Source organism: Agrilus planipennis, unplaced genomic scaffold (assembly GCF_000699045.2).
Source record: "Agrilus planipennis isolate EAB-ADULT unplaced genomic scaffold, Apla_2.0 scaffold30, whole genome shotgun sequence".
Classification (NCBI taxonomy): domain Eukaryota; kingdom Metazoa; phylum Arthropoda; class Insecta; order Coleoptera; family Buprestidae; genus Agrilus; species Agrilus planipennis.
This window is the reverse complement of record NW_020438923.1, coordinates 1,290,029-1,308,380: the sequence shown is the minus strand read 5'-3', so window position 1 is coordinate 1,308,380 and position 18,352 is coordinate 1,290,029. Positions and strand designations below refer to the sequence as shown.

The 18,352-nt window shown below is 35.8% G+C and overlaps 4 protein-coding genes across 10 annotated transcripts in view; 1 reads left to right on the top strand and 3 right to left on the bottom strand.

Moving 5' to 3' along the window:
• Nucleotides 1-510: 510 nt before the first annotated feature.
• On the bottom strand, nt 511-2,035 carry LOC108732330 (testis-expressed protein 9). Its single transcript, XM_018463069.2, has one exon. The coding sequence runs from the start codon at nt 1,917-1,919 to the stop codon at nt 1,050-1,052; it is 870 nt and encodes a 289-aa protein (XP_018318571.1). The 5' UTR covers nt 1,920-2,035; the 3' UTR covers nt 511-1,049.
• Nucleotides 2,036-2,125: 90 nt separating this feature from the next.
• LOC108732326 (SH3 domain-containing kinase-binding protein 1-like) lies at nt 2,126-5,379 on the bottom strand. Its single transcript, XM_018463061.2, has 5 exons — nt 5,205-5,379; nt 4,676-5,149; nt 4,008-4,279; nt 3,622-3,952; nt 2,126-3,561 (listed from the first exon to the last, which is right to left on the bottom strand). The coding sequence occupies exons 1-5, from the start codon at nt 5,206-5,208 to the stop codon at nt 2,702-2,704; spliced, it is 1,941 nt and encodes a 646-aa protein (XP_018318563.1). The 5' UTR covers nt 5,209-5,379; the 3' UTR covers nt 2,126-2,701.
• A 617-nt stretch (nt 5,380-5,996) lies between these two features.
• Nucleotides 5,997-18,352, top strand: part of LOC108732263 — a 30,378-nt gene continuing 18,022 nt past the window's right edge. The window contains exons 1-4 of one of the 5 annotated variants that reach the window (XM_018462954.2): nt 5,997-6,128; nt 7,119-7,314; nt 16,934-17,170; nt 18,213-18,346. In XM_018462954.2, coding sequence (XP_018318456.1) covers nt 6,044-6,128; nt 7,119-7,314; nt 16,934-17,170; nt 18,213-18,346 — 652 coding nt within the window. In that variant the 5' untranslated portion in view covers nt 5,997-6,043. Of the gene's footprint in view, nt 6,129-6,301; nt 6,775-7,118; nt 7,315-10,059; nt 11,190-16,933; nt 17,171-18,025; nt 18,130-18,212; nt 18,347-18,352 lie in introns of those variants that run through there. The other 4 variants (XM_025973874.1, XM_025973876.1, XM_025973875.1 and 1 more) reach the window with 4 other exon arrangements.
• Nucleotides 12,025-14,836, bottom strand: LOC108732265. Of its 3 annotated transcripts, none has more exons than XM_018462957.2 (3): nt 14,723-14,836; nt 13,021-13,450; nt 12,025-12,958 (listed from the first exon to the last, which is right to left on the bottom strand). In XM_018462957.2, the coding sequence occupies exons 2-3, from the start codon at nt 13,438-13,440 to the stop codon at nt 12,167-12,169; spliced, it is 1,212 nt and encodes a 403-aa protein (XP_018318459.1). In that variant the 5' UTR covers nt 13,441-13,450; nt 14,723-14,836; the 3' UTR covers nt 12,025-12,166. The 3 variants fall into 3 exon arrangements, with proteins under 3 accessions (XP_018318459.1, XP_018318461.1, XP_018318460.1); XM_018462959.2 differs by having other exon boundaries at nt 13,021-13,304; nt 14,723-14,833; XM_018462958.2 differs by lacking the exon at nt 14,723-14,836 and adding an exon at nt 13,720-13,926.

The window sequence follows — 18,352 nt, the reverse complement described above, 5'->3', positions numbered from 1 at the left end:
TGTGTTTCACTGTTTTTATAAGTTCTTTCGGCTATTTTGGCCATTTTCATTATCACTTGAGGCCCTTTTTTCTGGTATAATATACTACTACTACTGCTACTCACAATTATTACCTTTTAATATTAATAATTATCAAACATTAATGTGGAATCGACTCAATTTGTTTCCACTACAGAGATTACCTCAAGTTAATGAGAAAAAAGTCGTTGTTTGTGTTACACCCTCGTCGGGAATCGAACCCGAACTCGTGACTAAAGGCATCAGTATTTTTACCACTAACCTATAAGATGTAACAGCAGCAACAGCCACAAAACATACCTAGTATGTCACAGAGTTATCGAAGTCAATTATTAATTTTTCGTCATCAATGTTTGATAATAATTAAGTATTACTTACCTCTTGTCCTACCTCTTTTTTTAATTTTTAATTTACTTCAGATAAGAAACTTGGACCAATTTTGGCCATTTAATAAATAAAACTCGGTAACAACTGTAAAATATTTATTCAGTTTATAATCATTATGTATTTATAATTATTTACACTACAATACTTTGCAATAGCAAACGCACAGTAAAATATTCTTTTCGCCGTGTAAAGTTTAATACAAAAATTACACCAATACAGTAAAATAAATTATATTTTATAATTAATAGGTACACCTGCTTATATGTCTATATGGAATGTTGTTGGGGGGTAGGGGGGTGGGTGAGAAATTAGAAAATAATTTTACAGCAGCTAATACTTCGTTTGTGTTTAGAATTACTTGCAAGCGTGGTAATGAGTAATAATTACTGTTGCATTACATAGTTAATAAGATGCGAATTAATACTTTTTGGGCTGCTTAGGTGATCTAAAGTTTAAAGACTACTTTGGCCCAATCTATTTCTTTTTTATTCAATGTACACGATCCTGCCTTGTACATATAATTAATTAATCAGTTAACACTAAATTTTTATCGTGTTAATAATAATAATTATTAAGTACCGCAACTAAAGAAACGATAACGTTTTATCAAAAGAGGCAGAACTTTTATTTTTTGTGGAATGTTTTTACTGGCTTCTATTCCAGTCTAATATTTTCATGAAATCTTTGTCCGCTATTTCGGAAAATTTTTGAGTCTCGTAAAGGGCCTTTTGTCTCTTCAAATTGTCAACGAGTAACATTTGTTTTTTAAAGCCTGCGACCACGTCCAGTTTCTGTTTTTCCAACCCTTTAATTACTGATGTCATTTGGTCTATATGTTTTCGATGTTGCATCTTCAAATCTGCCTCCTCTTTTTTTGAATTTTGTATGGCTGTTTTTAATTTTTCATTCTCCTCTAACAGTCTGTTTATTTTGACCTCGTTGCCAGATGAATTTTGGGACACGTTTCGAAGTTCCTTTTTTAATTGCTCCACTTCTTTTTTTAACGACAAATTTTCGGATTCTTTCGCCTGCAGCTTGGAGTTTAATGTGGACATTTGGTTTTCTAATTTGTTTACTTGACTTTTACTGGCGTTATTCATAGTAAACCATCTCTCCTTTTCTTCAATCAATCGTTTATTTTCAGCTAATGTGTTACGAAGTTCGTCGCTTTTCATTTTGTACTCTATTTGTAGTTTTTCGTAGCTGTTTTGCATAGTTTTTATCTTCGTTTTGTAAAATTGGCTCATTCCTTTGGCACCCATTTCGTCGACACTTTTTGGGACCAAATTAGGATCAATTTCCACGTCATTTTCCAAGTTTATCTTCGAACGAACTTTTTTATTCAAGAAAGAATCGAAAATATCGTCTTGTGCCTTTAGGGAAGCTTCTTGCAGGATATCGTCCTGCTTTTTTAACACATTTTCGAATTCTTTTAGTATTTCTTTCGATCGTAGCTCTAGCTTTTCATTTAATTTTCTATATTCTTCTTCACGTTCGAGTAATTCTGAAGACATTTTTGAAAATTGCCTTCTTACTTATCTCTCAAAAATGCCATCCACAACAAGTTTGACAATGAAGTAATTACCACTACATTACCTTGGCAACACCCCGAAAAAACATCCCCTTAGAAACGATAAAAAACTGTCGTTGTTTTGCCTCTTTTGAAAAACTTTAAAAAAACATACATTGTAAAATAAAAATTTCAGTCTGCTATCGTATGTAAATATAAAAAACCTTTAATAACACATTCATATAAGTATATATAAAAAAATAGCAACAAAACATAGAAATGATTAGGTAACAATTAATATAATAGTAAGTAATTATAATAAATGCACAAAAATACTTAATTGTAGGTAAAAAATGTTTTTAATGCACACCATAACGTTGTAATTGTACAAGAATCACAACCAAAAAAGAAAATAACAAAAGCAACCCAGAAACGAAGCTGCAATTATTAGAGTAAAAATTCGATGTCCAATTTCAGTTCAAAAGTATAATATATATTTAACTGTTCAATTAAAAATTACAAATTTCGACTGCCTTTCATTTTCTAGTAATATTGTTTTATTTTCCCTTTTTTTCTATCGTGTTATTATATGTAAACTATCAAAAACCAAAAAGCAGAGACAGGCAGTAATGACGAAACAATAATTAATGCTGCAGCAGATGAATTGGTACCTATACTTACCAGAAAATTATATAAAAAGATAATAATAACTCGTTGCGTAAGTACACAATTTTGTTAACGCCCTATAAGTCTTTAAAAATTTACATTAAGTTACTTAAGCGTTGTTTAAACGTGCAAGATGGAGTCGCTCACCTTTTCAAGCTCAGCCTGGAGCATTATGCGCATGTCCGTCTCGAGTTGTAGCTTGGCCCTGAGCTCCTCTATGGCTGTCTCGTGTTCAGCATTTTTCTCCTCTAATTTCTTTATCCTGTCGAGAAGTTCCACGTAGAGCTTGTCCGAAATCGACGACATACCTTCGTGATCACCCGAACCTTTGCTTTGATCGATCGAATTAGATAATCGACCCAAGTCGTTCGATCGAAAAGACGACGGTTTTACATGATGAATACTATAATTGGAGGTTTCACTTGACACTCCGATATCGTCTTTTACTTTTTCTAGGACTCGTGGTTTAGGGGGAGGCGACACTTTGTTCAGTATGGGACTAGGGGTAAGTTTGGTCGGCTTGGTCTCTGGAACGGTGTGGATCGTTTTGGGTCTTGTGGGTGGCGTTACACCGCCTGGCATGGGGGCCATTTTGCGTATCACTACGTTATCCATCTCTGTAGATGATGTTTTAGGCTTTGCAGCAGGTCTGGGTGATTCAACCAGAGGTTTCGCAGCCTCTTCTTTCTCGGGTTTGTCCGTTTTTTCGTCGTTTTCAGGGGTTGCCAACTGCTTATCTTTGGGCCTGTTGTTGTGCTCCTGCTTGGGTGAAGTGGATGACCTTTTGGCCTGGTTAAGTTTCATCTCTTCCAGCCACGGTACTTTGAATTGGTCTCGTAAACGGGGCGCTGCTTCCTCAGAGTGTTCCAAAGAGGTGTTATTTTCTGTCAGCTCGTCTAAGGGGTTCGACTGGTCGTTAGGAAAGCCATTTGTGATTCCTGCTTCGCCCTCTTTTGTTACTACACTTGGGGGCCTACGATCTGAAAGGAAACTACAATTTAGCAAAAAAAATAAAATAATTGGTGAAGGGTGTATTTTACCAGGGCCTTTGGCACGAGTTGCTCGTACGTCTTGTAGCATGGGAGTCCTGACAACTTGGTCGAAAGCGTTCTCGTTCGTAGGACTCGGTTTGGGGGGTTCCTTGCTTTCTAAGGACTTGGAACTCAGTTTGCTGGACGTGGCACCGTCTACTGCATCCACAATCTTCTTACGTAGACCAGAGAAGATACCCTGTGCTCCAGACCCCGAAGGGGACTTCTTTAACGAAATAGAAGGCTTTTTGCTAGGGACTGGGGGTGGTATTCGTGCAACAGGGTCGCTATCTGTCCTTTCTTCCCCTGGTGGGACATTTTTAACATCATCATCACTAGCCTATAACAAATACAACAATTATTTTGATAATAGAAGAGAAAAAAACATTCAGAACCTTTTTGGGGTTTATTTCGGACTTGTGAAGTTCACTTTTCTTCTGCTGGTTGCAATATTCTTCCCTCTTTTGCAAATGGCTGTATTCTTCTGGTGTCAGAACAACTACAAAATTGTCAGGAAATACTCCAATCTTCCCATTAAGTTCCCCCTTCCACCATCCAGGATCTTGACCTTCTTTGCTTATTAAAGTCACTAAATCGCCCTCATTTAAAGTAAGTTCATCCTCATCTTCCGCAGTGTAGGAATATTTTACTTGGCATATAGTTTTTACTGAAAAGATAATAAAACATATTTAATCTTTATGTACCTTTTTAGGATGTTAACAAAAGCAAGCAAATATTTCAATGAGGAATATCAATTGTGAATAATGGCTGTTTTATTTAACAAATTTGTTACAACATAGATATCATACCTAAAAATAAAACGTGACTAACATATAAAAGAAATAGAGTTAACTTTAATGTTTACAACTACATAGGATTAACTTTCCTTTGCTAATGAGGTAATGACCTAATGATCAGCATTCTCTTTTTGGAAACTATGATTAAATTTAAAATGTAATTAAAGTGTCTGACCTTTGCTTGTCATTCTGTTTACAAATACAGCTTAGTAATATTTAGATACTATTTATTTTCTATAAATTTAGGTGAATCGATTATTACATACCTGGTTTTGGTTGCACTACAGGAGTCTCAGAACTGTCCACAGACCATCCTACTGGTCCCAAGTTTTCTTTACTGCTAGCCCTACTAACAGGTATTGAAGGGGTTATTTCTTGGACGAAATTTGAAGGGAAAACACCCACTTTTCCATTCAGCACGCCTTTCCACCATCCTTCTTCCTCTTCACCTAATATATTTATTACATCACCCACATTTAAACTAAGTTCGTCGTCGTGATCTTGCTTATAACTAAACACTACTCTACACTGACGGATTCTGACGACATCCTTCTTGTTCCTATAGGTGACACCTGGGTCAAGTGGCCGAACAAAATTGTCAGGAAACATGCCCCTCTTATCTCTCAAAACACCTTCCCACCAACCACCTGGTTTCTTTATCACATCTTGGATAATATCACCCTTTTTTATTGTGAGTTCATCAGGTTCTTTAGCTGTGTAGTTATGTTCCACGATAACCTCTACAATGAAAAAGTGCATTCGAAAATGAATTTTAAACAAATGTACCTCACTTACCCATCTTCTTAATTAATTAATACATTATTTACTATTTACACACCAAGCCCATATGATATCACTTAATACAACACGATTTACATATTTCAATATTATGACACAAAAAATATTACGGTATACGAAAAAAGATAGAGACAGAAACACATTCATTCATGAACTCATACTATTCTGCACTACTCGCATAAGTCTGTCTTTATTTATCGAATGGCTGAAGCATACAGCTCCACCGTTGTCGAATTTTTGTTATGTATCATTACAAATATACAATAATTTATTAAGAAACGTTTAAATAGTAGTATTATTTTTATGGCATTTATTCCAATTAGTGTATTGATGAAATGGTTCTCACGAGCGAGTTGTTGATGAACTGAAATAGTAAAATAAAAGAAAATATAGCAGGTAGAACATTTAAGAGTACATTTGACAACAGTGCCCCGCCAAAACTCAAACTTTCAAAAAACTTTTTGAATTTTCAAAAACGTCTTTAGTTAGAAATTGGTTAAATTAATTAAAATAAATGCTTTAATAGCCTTATAATCAATTGCAATTCTATTAATTTACTCATTTTCGGTAACCTTTGGATATACCTACATATATTATTTCTTATCAGTTTACATATTCGTAACTCCTTTTAACATCCGTTTCCTGGGTAAAACGCAATTAGGAATGAAGGATAAACGTCTTTTCCTGTGTAGATTATGATTTTACTAATATTATTGTATTAAAACGAACAACAAAAAGGAATTGAGCAAAATTTGTTGCTACGTACAAGTTCAAGTAGATTTATAATGAAAGCAACACTACAAAGCCTTTTGCTTGCGTAATTTTCCTTTGTAATTATGCCAGAAAATCGCCCAGTAATTACTTGCGGCATCTCATGTCATAATATGATCAATTGCAATGTGTTTACCATGTTCGTTTGGGGTAAGTGTAATTAAAATTAAATTAATCACGAGAGCATCCTCAAGAGGGAATCAGCATGCGAATGTAAATAAAATAAGAATGTTAATTAAAATAAGCGTTTAATTAACACGTGGAATGGTAAGAAACAAAATAGATATTTATTGTGTATTGAATTTTGGTGGATGCGCCTGCCATGAAGGTTTTGCTTCGTCAAAGGCTTTGTTCCCTTTTGGTCGGAAATCTAGACGTTCGTTTGTGTTTCCATTGAATGTGTCTTCCATGTTGACAATATCATTTCCTCCGTGTTTTCCATTAAGCCAATTTATCTTCATGTCTGTGTGGCAAAGTGAATCAACTTGTTGCAAGAGAGAGTGTGTTTGATCGTTGTTATAGCAACCTCATGTTAGGAAAACAGGTGGTGGAACGTTATTCGCGGGGTAGTTTTAGGTCGAATTTCTGAGTTTCAGTCTGCAGATGACTCGTCGATGCGTCTCACGGAAAACCGACGCCGTGCTTATGTTACAATTAATTTTTAATTGAATCGGACGTGTGTGATCTTTTGACCGGATTTTCTTGAACGAGATATGTGAGATTGATCTTTTTTTTTGTGAGAAAAGAAAGAAATCGCCGTCGAATGGGGTTGAAGGTTCTGCACTGCAGCTGAGAGGTACCTAGGGTGTCACAAATTGAATTAAAATTCATTTCAAATTCTCAAAAACAAACATGATTTTCAAATTTAAAATTAAAAGAGTTTTCTCTATCCAAACTAATAAATAAAATTAATAAATTACATCAGCATCCCATGAAGACTTTTAGTATATGTGTCCCACTTATTGTTCCCTAAATTTAACGTCAACAAAATAAAACCAAAATGATATATTAATTGTATAATTTTCAAGATAATATTTATCATGTTTATTCAAGAATAGAAGAAATGATTGTTTTATCGTGAAGTAATTGATTCATCATTAAAGATTTGTGAAATGATGATGTGATTTTTGTTTGTTCCAGTAAAAAACCCATGGGTAGGACTATGTAAGGATTTCAATGTGATGTGCGAGTGCTGTTCGGACCCAGGATGTCTTCATTCCCTAGTAAACGCTGTGTCTCAGGAAGCCCAGCGAATGTCTATCACAGAGAGGCAGATTATCCTTGACGTTTTGTATCGAGATGAAATGGTCCGGAGAGAACAGGAACGAAAGCTGATGTAAGTCCTTTTACTTATTATTTCTTATTGGGCGTAACATCTCTTGGAATTTTCATTCATTTTCTTCTTCATACTATCGAATGAAACAGAGCCAGAAATTTGTTTCAAAAAAATATATCTATATAAGCAAAATTTAATTTTGGTGACGAACCGAAAAACCTCATGATCCCCTCCCCTGGACACCATCCTTCATTAGGTAGTTGACCAACCATAAAAATACCTAATAAATAAAAGTTTTTTATTTTCATCATCAACAGAAGGTCGTCAATCCTAAGACTGGTTGGACACGCATCTCCACTGTTTCCTATCCTGAGCTAATCTTCGCATTTCCCTAAAACTAGAACATCCCACATCCTTAACTATTTGCGAACAGTAATCTAATCTAGGTCTACCTCTACCCCTCCTAACTCCTGTTTCTGTCTCTAATATGTCTCTGACTAGACCTTCATGACTGAGAAGATGTCCTACCAACCTATCTCCTCTATTTCTTATTGACTTCCATTGAGTCCTCTGTTCTCGTATTTTTTCTAATACTTCTTCATTTCTAACCTTCTCTATCCACGGTATCCTCATCATTCACACTACATTTCGAACGCTTCTAACCTTTTCTTTTCCGCCGCGCCCACCGTCCATGTTTCACACCCGTACAACTCCGCGTTCCAAACATACACCTTTAACAATTTTTATCGAATTTCTAAATTAACCGTTCGCGAGCATAGAAGTGACTTCTTTTTTTTGAAGGCGACTCGACCCTGTGCTATCCTCTGCTTTATATCCCTACTACTCCTTCCATCCTAACTTCCTAGATACCTAAAATCAGCCACTTCTTCTAATCTTTCGTCTCCTACCTTTATATTCGCTACTTTTGCTTCCCTTGCATCCCAGTATTTTTGTTTTACTCTTATTTATTCTCATACAATACAATATTGTTTTGTCAATACCGCTTCCACATTATTTAAAGCTATCTCTAACTCCTCCTTGCTAGACGCTAATACTGCATACTAATGTTTTGCCCCTGCAAATCTATCCCTTCATTTTCATATCAGTTCATTTTTCCTTTTTCGTAATTAGTACGTAATACACGTTTTAATTAAGTTGTTTAACTGACACGTGGTGATGAAACGTGTTTGGTACATCCACACAAATAATTAGTATGCAATTTTGCAAGAAAAGGTAGGTCCTGAAGGTCCTTATTACGTTACAGTGCCTAGGTAATAAGTTGTCATCGTGTGTTACTTATTTAGTTATGAGTAGTAGTAGTTGTGCTTTTGATGCAGTCATGAAATTTAGTACAGCCGGCGGAAAAACGAGAAATATCATCGAAAGCTTGGAAAACTTTTGGCGGTAAGAACGCTTATCAATCTTTTTTACTTTTTATGTCAGACTAGCGAATATGTACGATTTGGTGGACATCAACCTCGTCTACTTGTAAATTAAAAGTATCACGTACACTTTAAATTGCATTTATTAAACTTAGAGAAAGATAGCTGAAGGTGTTTGAATGAATTTTCCGGTAGCTTGTCGAAAGGTTATGCCACCCTTTAATGTTATACAAATATATACTAAAATCGTAAAGGAAATGTCTATAAGACGACACTACAACTCGTATGGCCAGTAGGTACCATGTAACTACTTGTAACTGTTAAATACCTGAGAAAATCCAAACTATACTTTCCTTATTATTAAAAAATTCTTGTGCTTCTGCGTAATGAATTGAGTGAAATTGAAAGTTGTGTGTCTTCGCTAATCAAGATTCACTTTCTACTGTACATGCCAATAAACATAACATATGTACACCCGCTTGTATATAATATACAAGACTGTATATAGTGTTATTACAGTTTTTTTTTATGTAACTTGATACATGATGGACTCCCACATGTTTTATTGGCTGTTATATGAAAAGAAAACAAATGCTATTCGTCAAGGACATTATTTATTGCAATTTACGATAATCAAGATTAAAACTATAACAATTATGTTATTAAATGTTTGTAGCATTTATTGCTACAAAAAAGATATTTTTTTACGTTACTGTCAGTGTTCTAAGGGGAACATTAGTCAGTTTTAGGTTTGTTTAATTCTTATTTTGCAAGTTTCACATGCATGTTTGATACGTAACCGTAAGTGCATTATTTCGCCTCGTTTCATACAAAATATCCATGTGTTTGTTATAAAGTAACCTAAGTATTTCCGTTTAGAAACTTGGTTCACCTATGTTTTATTATTATTATATGTATACTACTACTGCAGGTAATAGAGGTTGTTTTTGCATGCAGCTTTTACGTAGGAACACCTCAAATCAACTTGTCGTGGGTTTCAAAAACGGGTAAATTCCGCGTTGTCGTTCCCAAACCAGAAGCGATTTTCCTGTTTCTCGTAATAATTCGGGTGCTGATTTTGGGATAAAACGCAATACTCAATTTGCTGAAGAAATAAAACGCTTTTCGTTATTGTACACTTGAATTTCCATGCAAATTAATCGATGTTTACTAATACTGCAGCCACATAAAACGCAGTAGAATCCGCTAATGACATAGAAGGGAAATGACAAACACGTCATACTAAGCATAATCTTAGAAACTCTATTTTGGTTAGTTATTTAGTTTAATAGAGAGAAAAATTACAAATTGAACGATTAATTGTAATATCAATAAACATAAGAAGGGTCAAAAAAATGTTATCATTAATCATTTGGGTCACTATAGCCGGATATGATTTCGTGAAAATCATTCATAATAAACGATATGGATAGTCATTATATCCAAACTTTCCTATAGAGAATTTAATATGGAAACCAAACTTAAAACTGCAATTACTTCGTATTAAGCGATTGCTCGATATAGGCGGACCCATAATAAACGAATTCCACTGTACTTATAAGTATGCTAGCAAGAAGAAAGGAACTGATCGTCTCCTAACCTTTTAAGACCAATTTCCTTTAACTGACGACGCGTTCTCCATTTTGATTTTTGAAATTTGTTTAAACGACTTAAGGATGGAATTGACGCTTGCCCACTCGTCTTACCATGAACTGACTTAACTGTAATCGCAGACATGCGCAGAGATGGTGACCGCCACCGGAGCTACCTTTTCTGCCTTGCTCGCCAAAGTTGGCCGAGACAGAAAACCTCATCGACGTTCCTTTCCCATAAAATCACACGAGTGATTTTGTATGTGAAAGAGCAGGGAGTTTGGCGGTGTTGGTTCCGTTTGAAAAATTCGTGACCGTTCTTAGAAGTTGTCGGTCTCCGTGGGTCCTGATATCGTCCTATTCCCGGAATAGGCTACGCTAGCAACCGGAGAGTGTGCATTCGTTTTGTCGTTGTGGCACCATCTACCTACCTATACCAATCGCTGCTGGCCGAAAGTGTTATTATAAGAAGAGAGAAGAAGTTGAGGAGTCAAGAAGTTAGAAGCTTTCAACGGTCGTTCACCTCGTCTTCTTGGTTTGATCGCTGTCCTTTTTGTTTTTTTATTGTTTTTCGGCTATTGTGACGAAAATGTTGCGATCTGACACCGCAGTGGTACCCCGTAACCTTGGCTCAGTTCTAATAAATGGTAGTAATAGTTATTACTTTTATAAAAGTAGCAATTTTGTAGAGCGCCAGTCGTAGGTGTTGCAGTGCTGCTGTTTGTTATTTGATGTTGTTATTACTACCACAGTGCCGAAACGTAGTTGTTATGTAAGTTGGTGAATGCCCAAGCCGAGGTTTCCTAGTCCGGGTTAGTTGCAGTCTCGTACCAGCCGTTCCTGTCGCCGCCAAACCCGAAAGAAAAATGGTCCGCATGACTTCCAATTAGTACAAGTGATTTTACGCTACCAACGCTGCAATGGCCGCTGTCACTATGCTAACAAATGAAGAATCGACAGGGTAATTATCTTTAGAATGTATTTTTTAAGGTCTTTATCTAGGGCTAGCCAAAAAACAACGGTCCAAAACAGTTTGATCTAAATGGTCAAAGTCAAAACCCATCAAAAGGAATCCTCAATGGATTATTCAGTAGATAGTCCTCGTAGTAATCAAACTGTGAGTTTAAACCTGTAATAGATTTCAGCTATATTTAGTTCTGAAATATATCAACAAAGCTCGATAGATATACGTAGAAGAATGCAAGGGTTCGTGGGAGATTCAATAAAAATGAAAGTTTGTTGTGTAAAAGTAAGCTCGAGATATTTCGAATGAGAAACAGTTCCGTTTTGCTTCCTTTTACATCCGGTAAGGTCAAGTATCACTTTATGACTGACTCCTGGATGGTTTCTATTTATTCCGTTTTATCTTTTTATATTACGAGGTTCGTTTATTAGGACGCTTTATCTCTCATTTTCGCTGGCCTTTCTAAAATAGGTAATCCACGACCACGGTTAGTAACGAAAATGTGTGGGTCGTGTTGTTGCAGACAAGATGAAAGTGGAGCTGACTCTCTTGCAATCTAGAAAGAGAACGAGAACTCAACACCCACTGGTTTTTGCTTTTGACGAAACGAAAATAATTAATAATGTAAGCATTTCTGCTTTGGATTAATCGAATAACAAGAAACCGAAACATTTTTAAAGTGCGTTTTCATTTGTTGCAATCTTTATGCGAAAGTAAAGTTTATCTTATCCCTTGTGATTGCGATCGAACAATATGACATTATTTGCCTTTTGGTATATCATAAATGTACGCAAAAGGTAAACTAATCCGACATTTTTTTCAAACTCACAAGGCTCTTATGATAATTTAATATTTTCGTATACACAATAATTTTATTGGAACATTTTTGTCCATTCAATATCGTCGCACAAATTTGCATATCCACACACGAACAATACCAAATTGCTTCTAAGTCAGTCATTCACCAAGTTTCGTTACAGCCGATCAATTTCTGCTTTGAGAATATCAAGATTTTTACTCAGAAGTTTGTTCTCTTCTATAACGGCTTCCAGTTCTTTCTTGATGCTCTGGTTTTCGATCGCGTTCTTGTTTACGATACGCTCCATTTGCTCTATGATCCGTAAAAACTTTAACTTGGTCTCGGATTTTAACGCCTTCTGTTCGATTCCGTACGAATCGGATGAAACGTTTTCACTGGATTTCGGCTTGTACATTAAACTTCCTGGACCGTTGTGTCCATAAGTTCGCAAATTATGCCTGTTCAAACTCTCCGATCTCGTCAAAGGTTTCACTAGAGTTATGGAAGACACCTCGTCGAAGACGATCTCTCCATCGGAAATTGAAGGTCTCGACATTACCGTTCCCATATCGGTTTCCATTTCTCGTACAGAAAGTTTTTTGTCCAAGTTCACGGGACTCATAACTTCCATGATTTCCGCGTCGTCGTCGAACTCATCCAGGTATTCGTCGTTCTCAGTTGGGACGAAATTTTCTGTAGTGAAGATCGATGGTGGTGCTGTGGATGGGATGGGAGGCGGGGTTTTAGTAGGTGGTGATACGATGTTGGAAGAAGTATTTTTCGTACTGTTGTTCACCACAAGAATTGTGTTCGTCATTACTCTACCAGTACCAATTTTGTTGACAGGATTTTCGTCAATTGTGGAATTTTTTTTCTTTTTAAGATGGTGGACTCCCCAGGACGTTTCTTCCTGGCTTTCCTCAGGCGTTGTTGTTGATGTTGGCACAGGCTTTGCAGAGGGAGCCACCTGAAAGAAGATTCGGTAGTTATCCTTGCTTAAATGAAGCACAGGTCGAAAATTGTACTTACTTGTACCTGATCGTGAGCATTGTTTTCTTCATTTGGATTTTTAACGATCGATTCGACTGAAGAATTCTTTTGTAGTTTGATCTGCTTCTTTTTTTTCAATTCTTCTAGCCAAGGAGGTGTTGTTACCGGTAGAGCCATTTTAACATTTTCGTTACTGGGGACGGTTCTGAAACCCAAATTGGCAAGTCTGATTCTTGGCACGCTGTCAGTTTGATGGCGGGTGCTTTCCGAATCGCCTGTAGCGTTTACGTCGTCTTCTAGGCTCTCTTCTTCGTGTTCTTCATCTAAATGGAGAATGTTTTCTTTGAGAAACAATTGACTAGGAGGTCTACCAGAGCTTCGAACCCTGGTGCGTCTGTTATCTTTTAAGGGTTCTGTGTAAGGGACGTCCAAAATTTCCCCTGACATTTCCACATTCATGATATGAAAACTGAAAGTAGCATCGATAATTTTTGATTCGAATTTTGAGTTATTAACTTAATCTGTATTTATTAGGGTTTTATTAGATTATTGCATGATAAAATGTTATTTTATTAGGTGTAGGTACGATTTTCTACTTGATATAACTTTGAGTTATACTTATATATATTATTACTTATTTCCTTTCATATATATGTACGAACCCATCGGGTATTAGTATTGGTTTACTTTCATTTTGGTAATACATACATATGCACATAAAATTTCTGAAAAACTTACGCGGTTATGGAATTATGTAGTAAACTTAATTAGATGTTTATTAGCAATTAAGTCTATGATGCAACTTTCAGTCTATTACTTCTGCAGAAATTGCTTCTCCTGAACGTTTTCACTTTTGCAAATTTCGCTGGCAGAATTGCTCAATTTTGAAAACACGAAATACTGAAAAATCCTTAAAAAAAACTGTCTAATTTTTACGTTCAAATATTAAATTGAATCTAAAGGTGTCATACTGTCTGTCATATGTCACCGCAATTCGTTCAATTGATATAATGAACTTTTTTCGCAGTATATGTATACAGAGTGATCTCCTGTTGTTATTAACAGGTGTTACCTTGGTGCCTAATTACCCAACCGACTTAAGTCTTACTTTTAATTGGTGGTTTGTTATTGGGTATTATAAATTCATAAATCCATTACACTGACGGCGTAAGACGTGCCTATATTGATTGATTTAATGTCGTTAGGGGAAAATTATCTGAAGATGTCAACGAACAAGTCGACCATTTAAAAGTAATTAGTAAGAAGGGCCTCTATCGTGGATTTTCCAAGGGCACTTTGTTGTATCTATGTTAGAGTATTGATTTTAACAATTATTCTATTTTGGTAGTACGGGACCAAATTAAATATTTACAGGGATCAAGTTTGTGGTGGTCTATTCACTTACTGTTACGAGTTTTTTTCATTTCATAACGGCTTTGTACTAATCCTTTCATTTTCCGATTCTATAATCCTCATTAGTTTTATCTGTTCTGAGAATTAGCGCACCTTACCTATATAGACTAGAAATGGTTTCAATTGTACCAATATTTGTCCAAAGAATTTAGCTGTTATCACTTTATGACAAGGATAAATATAAACGATGTCACGTAGATTTTAAAACAATGAAATAAATTTATCTGTAATAATTCGAAAATAATATACAAAATATTACTCATCTAAATCTACCACAAAAGTAAAATTATTTCTAATAGTGTACAGTGAAAAACACCAAATAACTTACCTTTTGTTTAGAACACTCTATTATTGTTGTGATAGTCCTTCAGGTGACAACAATCACTATTTAAATAATAATAAATAAATAAAAACTATTAAACTTAACTTATAACATATTAACTGTCTGAAGTGCGAGTCGTGTTTGAACTTACGCTTTGTTGAAGTAATTGAACATATCAATTTATGATAATGCCTCGTTTCAATGATAAGAAATCGAAGTGATAGATTGATTCGATAATTTTTTTTACGATTACCTGTTCATTTTAAAAATAGAAACAGCTTATTACCTGTTTGATTTTCTACTTACGTGCATTTATTCAAAGCTAGCTACACTGTACAGTACAGTAAATATTTATTTCATGTTATGTTTATTGCTAAATATATTAAATATACTACTAGTGCAATTGAAAACTCTATCTCTGTAGGTGAAAATCTATACAAAGTCTTTATGGTTAAAACTATATTGAATACAATGAATGGAATATCAGAAAGTACATTAAAAAAGGTATAATAAAATTCTTTAGCCGATAACTGTAGTTCTTCCCACCTTTGTAAATCTTCTGTTTGATCCGTTTTTTCACTGATAAAGCATGAAACTTGGTCACTATTGTTACAGAAATTTATAGAACAATCGGCTTCTGTGTGTTCGTCGGGGATTTTCTTATATTTGTTTTGAAAAGGATTCGTACAATCGGGAATTTGAAAGATTTCTGGCAAGATTCCATCTATCCCACGGGAATTAGAAGTCGAAGTGTCATTTTCTTCTCTAGATGAGATTTTAGACTCTTTAAAATCACATGTACTTGAAGCAGAAGAAATAGGCATACGGGAAATTGAAGATTCTGTAGCAATTTGTATCTTCCTTTGTCTTTGTTCTTTATCACTGCATACAGATTGAGTGGAACCATTTTGTAATTCCTCAAATCTTTTGATAATTGTACTCACTTTGAAGCTAGATTCCATTATCTTCTTTTTGCCTTTGTTTTGTCAACCTGTAAAAATGAAATCAAAAACTACTTTGTACAAAAAATGCTTACAATTTACCTTTTCTTTTATTGAAAAAAGCAGTCTTAATTGATTCTACCTTGCTTGTTTTATCCTATTGTGGCAAACCGTTACACACTTAAACAAAGGTTACACATGTATGTACTTTGTAGATTCTCTTATTCCACAATTTATGATAAATACTTATCATGCGCCAGATAAACTGCAGTATAAAAACAAAATCAATCATATTAGGGAATTATTATTTATTCCATAAATTATGGTGTGTTCTTGCCGAGGGGTCAGAATACGACAATTATTAAGCACTCGGCACCTATACAGGGTTTGTCCGGAAAGTAATAGGACTGAGTCGATTTAAAAAAATTTATTGACCCAATCGTTACAATTCTTTAAAAACTTTCAATAAGGGCTCCTTCTGCGTCGATGCAACGCTGCCAGCGCTATTCCAAGCATTGAAGGCGTCACGGAAGCCATTCTCCGGAATAGCCTTAAGAGCCGCGGTGTATGCTGCTTGGACCCCCTCTGTCGTCTCAAAATGCTTGCCTTTCATCGGCCTTTTCAGGCGAGCAAACAAAAAAAAGTCCACGGGGGCCACATCTGGGCTATAGGGCGGCTGCGGAAGCGTTGGGATGCCGGTCTTGGTCAGGTAGCTGTCCACAAGAAAGGCGATGTGAGCCGGGGCGTTGTCGTGGTGCAACTTCCAGTCGACTGTGATGTCTTCTCGGACCCGATTGACCTTTCGTTTGAGTCTCTTGAGCACTTCCACATAAAACTTGGCGTTGACGGTTTGTCCAGGAGGAACAAATTCATGATGGACGATGCCTTTCATGTTAAAAAAGACAATGAGCATCGTTTTCACTTTGGATTTGCTCATTCTTCCCTTTTTTGGGCGAGGAGACGCTGGCGTGTGCCACTCGGAAGATTGCCTCTTTGTCTCGGGATCATACTCAAAGATCCATGACTCGTCACCTGTGATTAGGTTATTCAAAAATTGGGTGTCACTTTCACACATGTTTAAATTTTCGGCTTGCACCATACACCGAATCCAGTCGGTGCGGCACGCTCCGAAGTACAGTCGCGGTGGAAGGAAATCAGTCCTATTACTTTCCGGACAAACCCTGTATAATAGTCCCTCGCCGAATATCAATACCAAAGTATTCTTTAAAGATGAAACAAATGAAGTACATTAGAAAATTTCTTGTTATTTTTGCAGACGATTGAAGGCCGAGCTTTTAAATTTACGTAGAAAGGGCGCTCTAAAAGCTTCAGCCGACTGGGACAGCACAGGACCGGATCCGGACAGAAGTTGCGGACGATGCAGGGCAGAACTGGGTCGTATCATCAACAGGGGAGCCTACTGTCCATCTTGCAGGCTTAAGGTGTGCAAGGGGTGCAGGGAATATACGTTCAGGACAACCGATTGGATATGCACCGTGTGTCACAAAAGAATGTAGGTATATTTCAAAGAAAATAATAGAAATTATTTTTCGTTTTTATAAAAAATAATAAAATAAAATGATAATTATTAACGAGTGTTATGATATTTTGTACTAATGACCTTGAAAATTTGTTGCGGTTACTTAAACCTTGGATTTTTCACCTAGAACCGGTACTGCACTACCCATACATCAATTAGTTTAAATAAACATTAAGAAAATAAGTGTACGATTGTGCGTACTTACAATTTGTTTTACGTAGGTAGTTACTTTCACTGACATTGGAAAAAATTTTGTTTGTTTCTCGATTTCTTTTCCTTTTTGTCCAGTCCAGTTTAACTGACAATTTTGCACAACTTCAATGGGTGCATATAATAAAATAAAATTGTCATCATACTCATAATGGCGTAACAATGTGATAATAATTGTGACTGTTTCGTGAACGATCGATCGATTGAAAAAGTATCTCCATGAGACTGTAACAAATGATAATCGTTTTTTTCAGACCACAAAAAACACTCAATAATTAATTAAACAAAGGACTGATAAACTGAAAATTGAAACCAGTTAAAGTAATTAAAAAGTAGGTACATAGACACTAGTTTCAATTTGAATTCTTTTTGATCAGCTATAAGGAATCAATTTGGAATCAAAATTGTTGCTGATAAGGTAAACAAGCCCAAACTTTACAGTGTACAGGTGTTATTGTAACGTCATCCAACACTCTCTAATAGCCTTATCACAAACCAACTGATAAAAGTCAATTTACTTTACTTAATTTGCGTGTAGGTGTTTCAACTTCCGATATTTGAACTGTGCACGCCATTACGTAATTATGTATTGAGACCACGCAGTTTACTGTAAATAGAAGTCAAAATTGTGTTTTCATAGTCAGTTTTACTTCATTACTGAGTACGCAACACGTGCAGCGTGCATTTATTGAAAGAATTCCACGGACGCTACCATAATAATAGTGAGTCATATTCCATGCTTTGTCAACCTATATGCGGCCTGTGCGTGAGTCACAAATGTTTCAAAGTGCATCTTTAATTCCAGGGAAATTCAAACGATATCGGGAGAATGGATGAACGAGTTCATTCGAAAGCCCAGCAAGAGGAGAGACAATCGCGTTTACGTACCTGCTGCGGACATTATTAAAAGGACAATCAGAAGGTCTTGGACCATATCAAGTAAGT

Coding starts and splice junctions, on each gene's coding strand:
- LOC108732326 (XM_018463061.2), bottom strand. Junction 4,280..4,675: donor TGTAGTGCAACCAAAACCAG/GTATGTAATAAT, acceptor TTATCTTTTCAG/TAAAAACTATATGCCAAGTA. Junction 3,562..3,621: donor AACTCGTGCCAAAGGCCCTG/GTAAAATACACC, acceptor GTTTCCTTTCAG/ATCGTAGGCCCCCAAGTGTA.
- LOC108732265 (XM_018462957.2), bottom strand. CDS start 13,440: ATGAATGTGGAAATGTCAGGGGAAATTTTGGACGTCCCTTACACAGAA. Junction 12,959..13,020: donor ATGCTCACGATCAGGTACAA/GTAAGTACAATT, acceptor ATCTTCTTTCAG/GTGGCTCCCTCTGCAAAGCC.
- LOC108732330 (XM_018463069.2), bottom strand. CDS start 1,919: ATGTCTTCAGAATTACTCGAACGTGAAGAAGAATATAGAAAATTAAAT.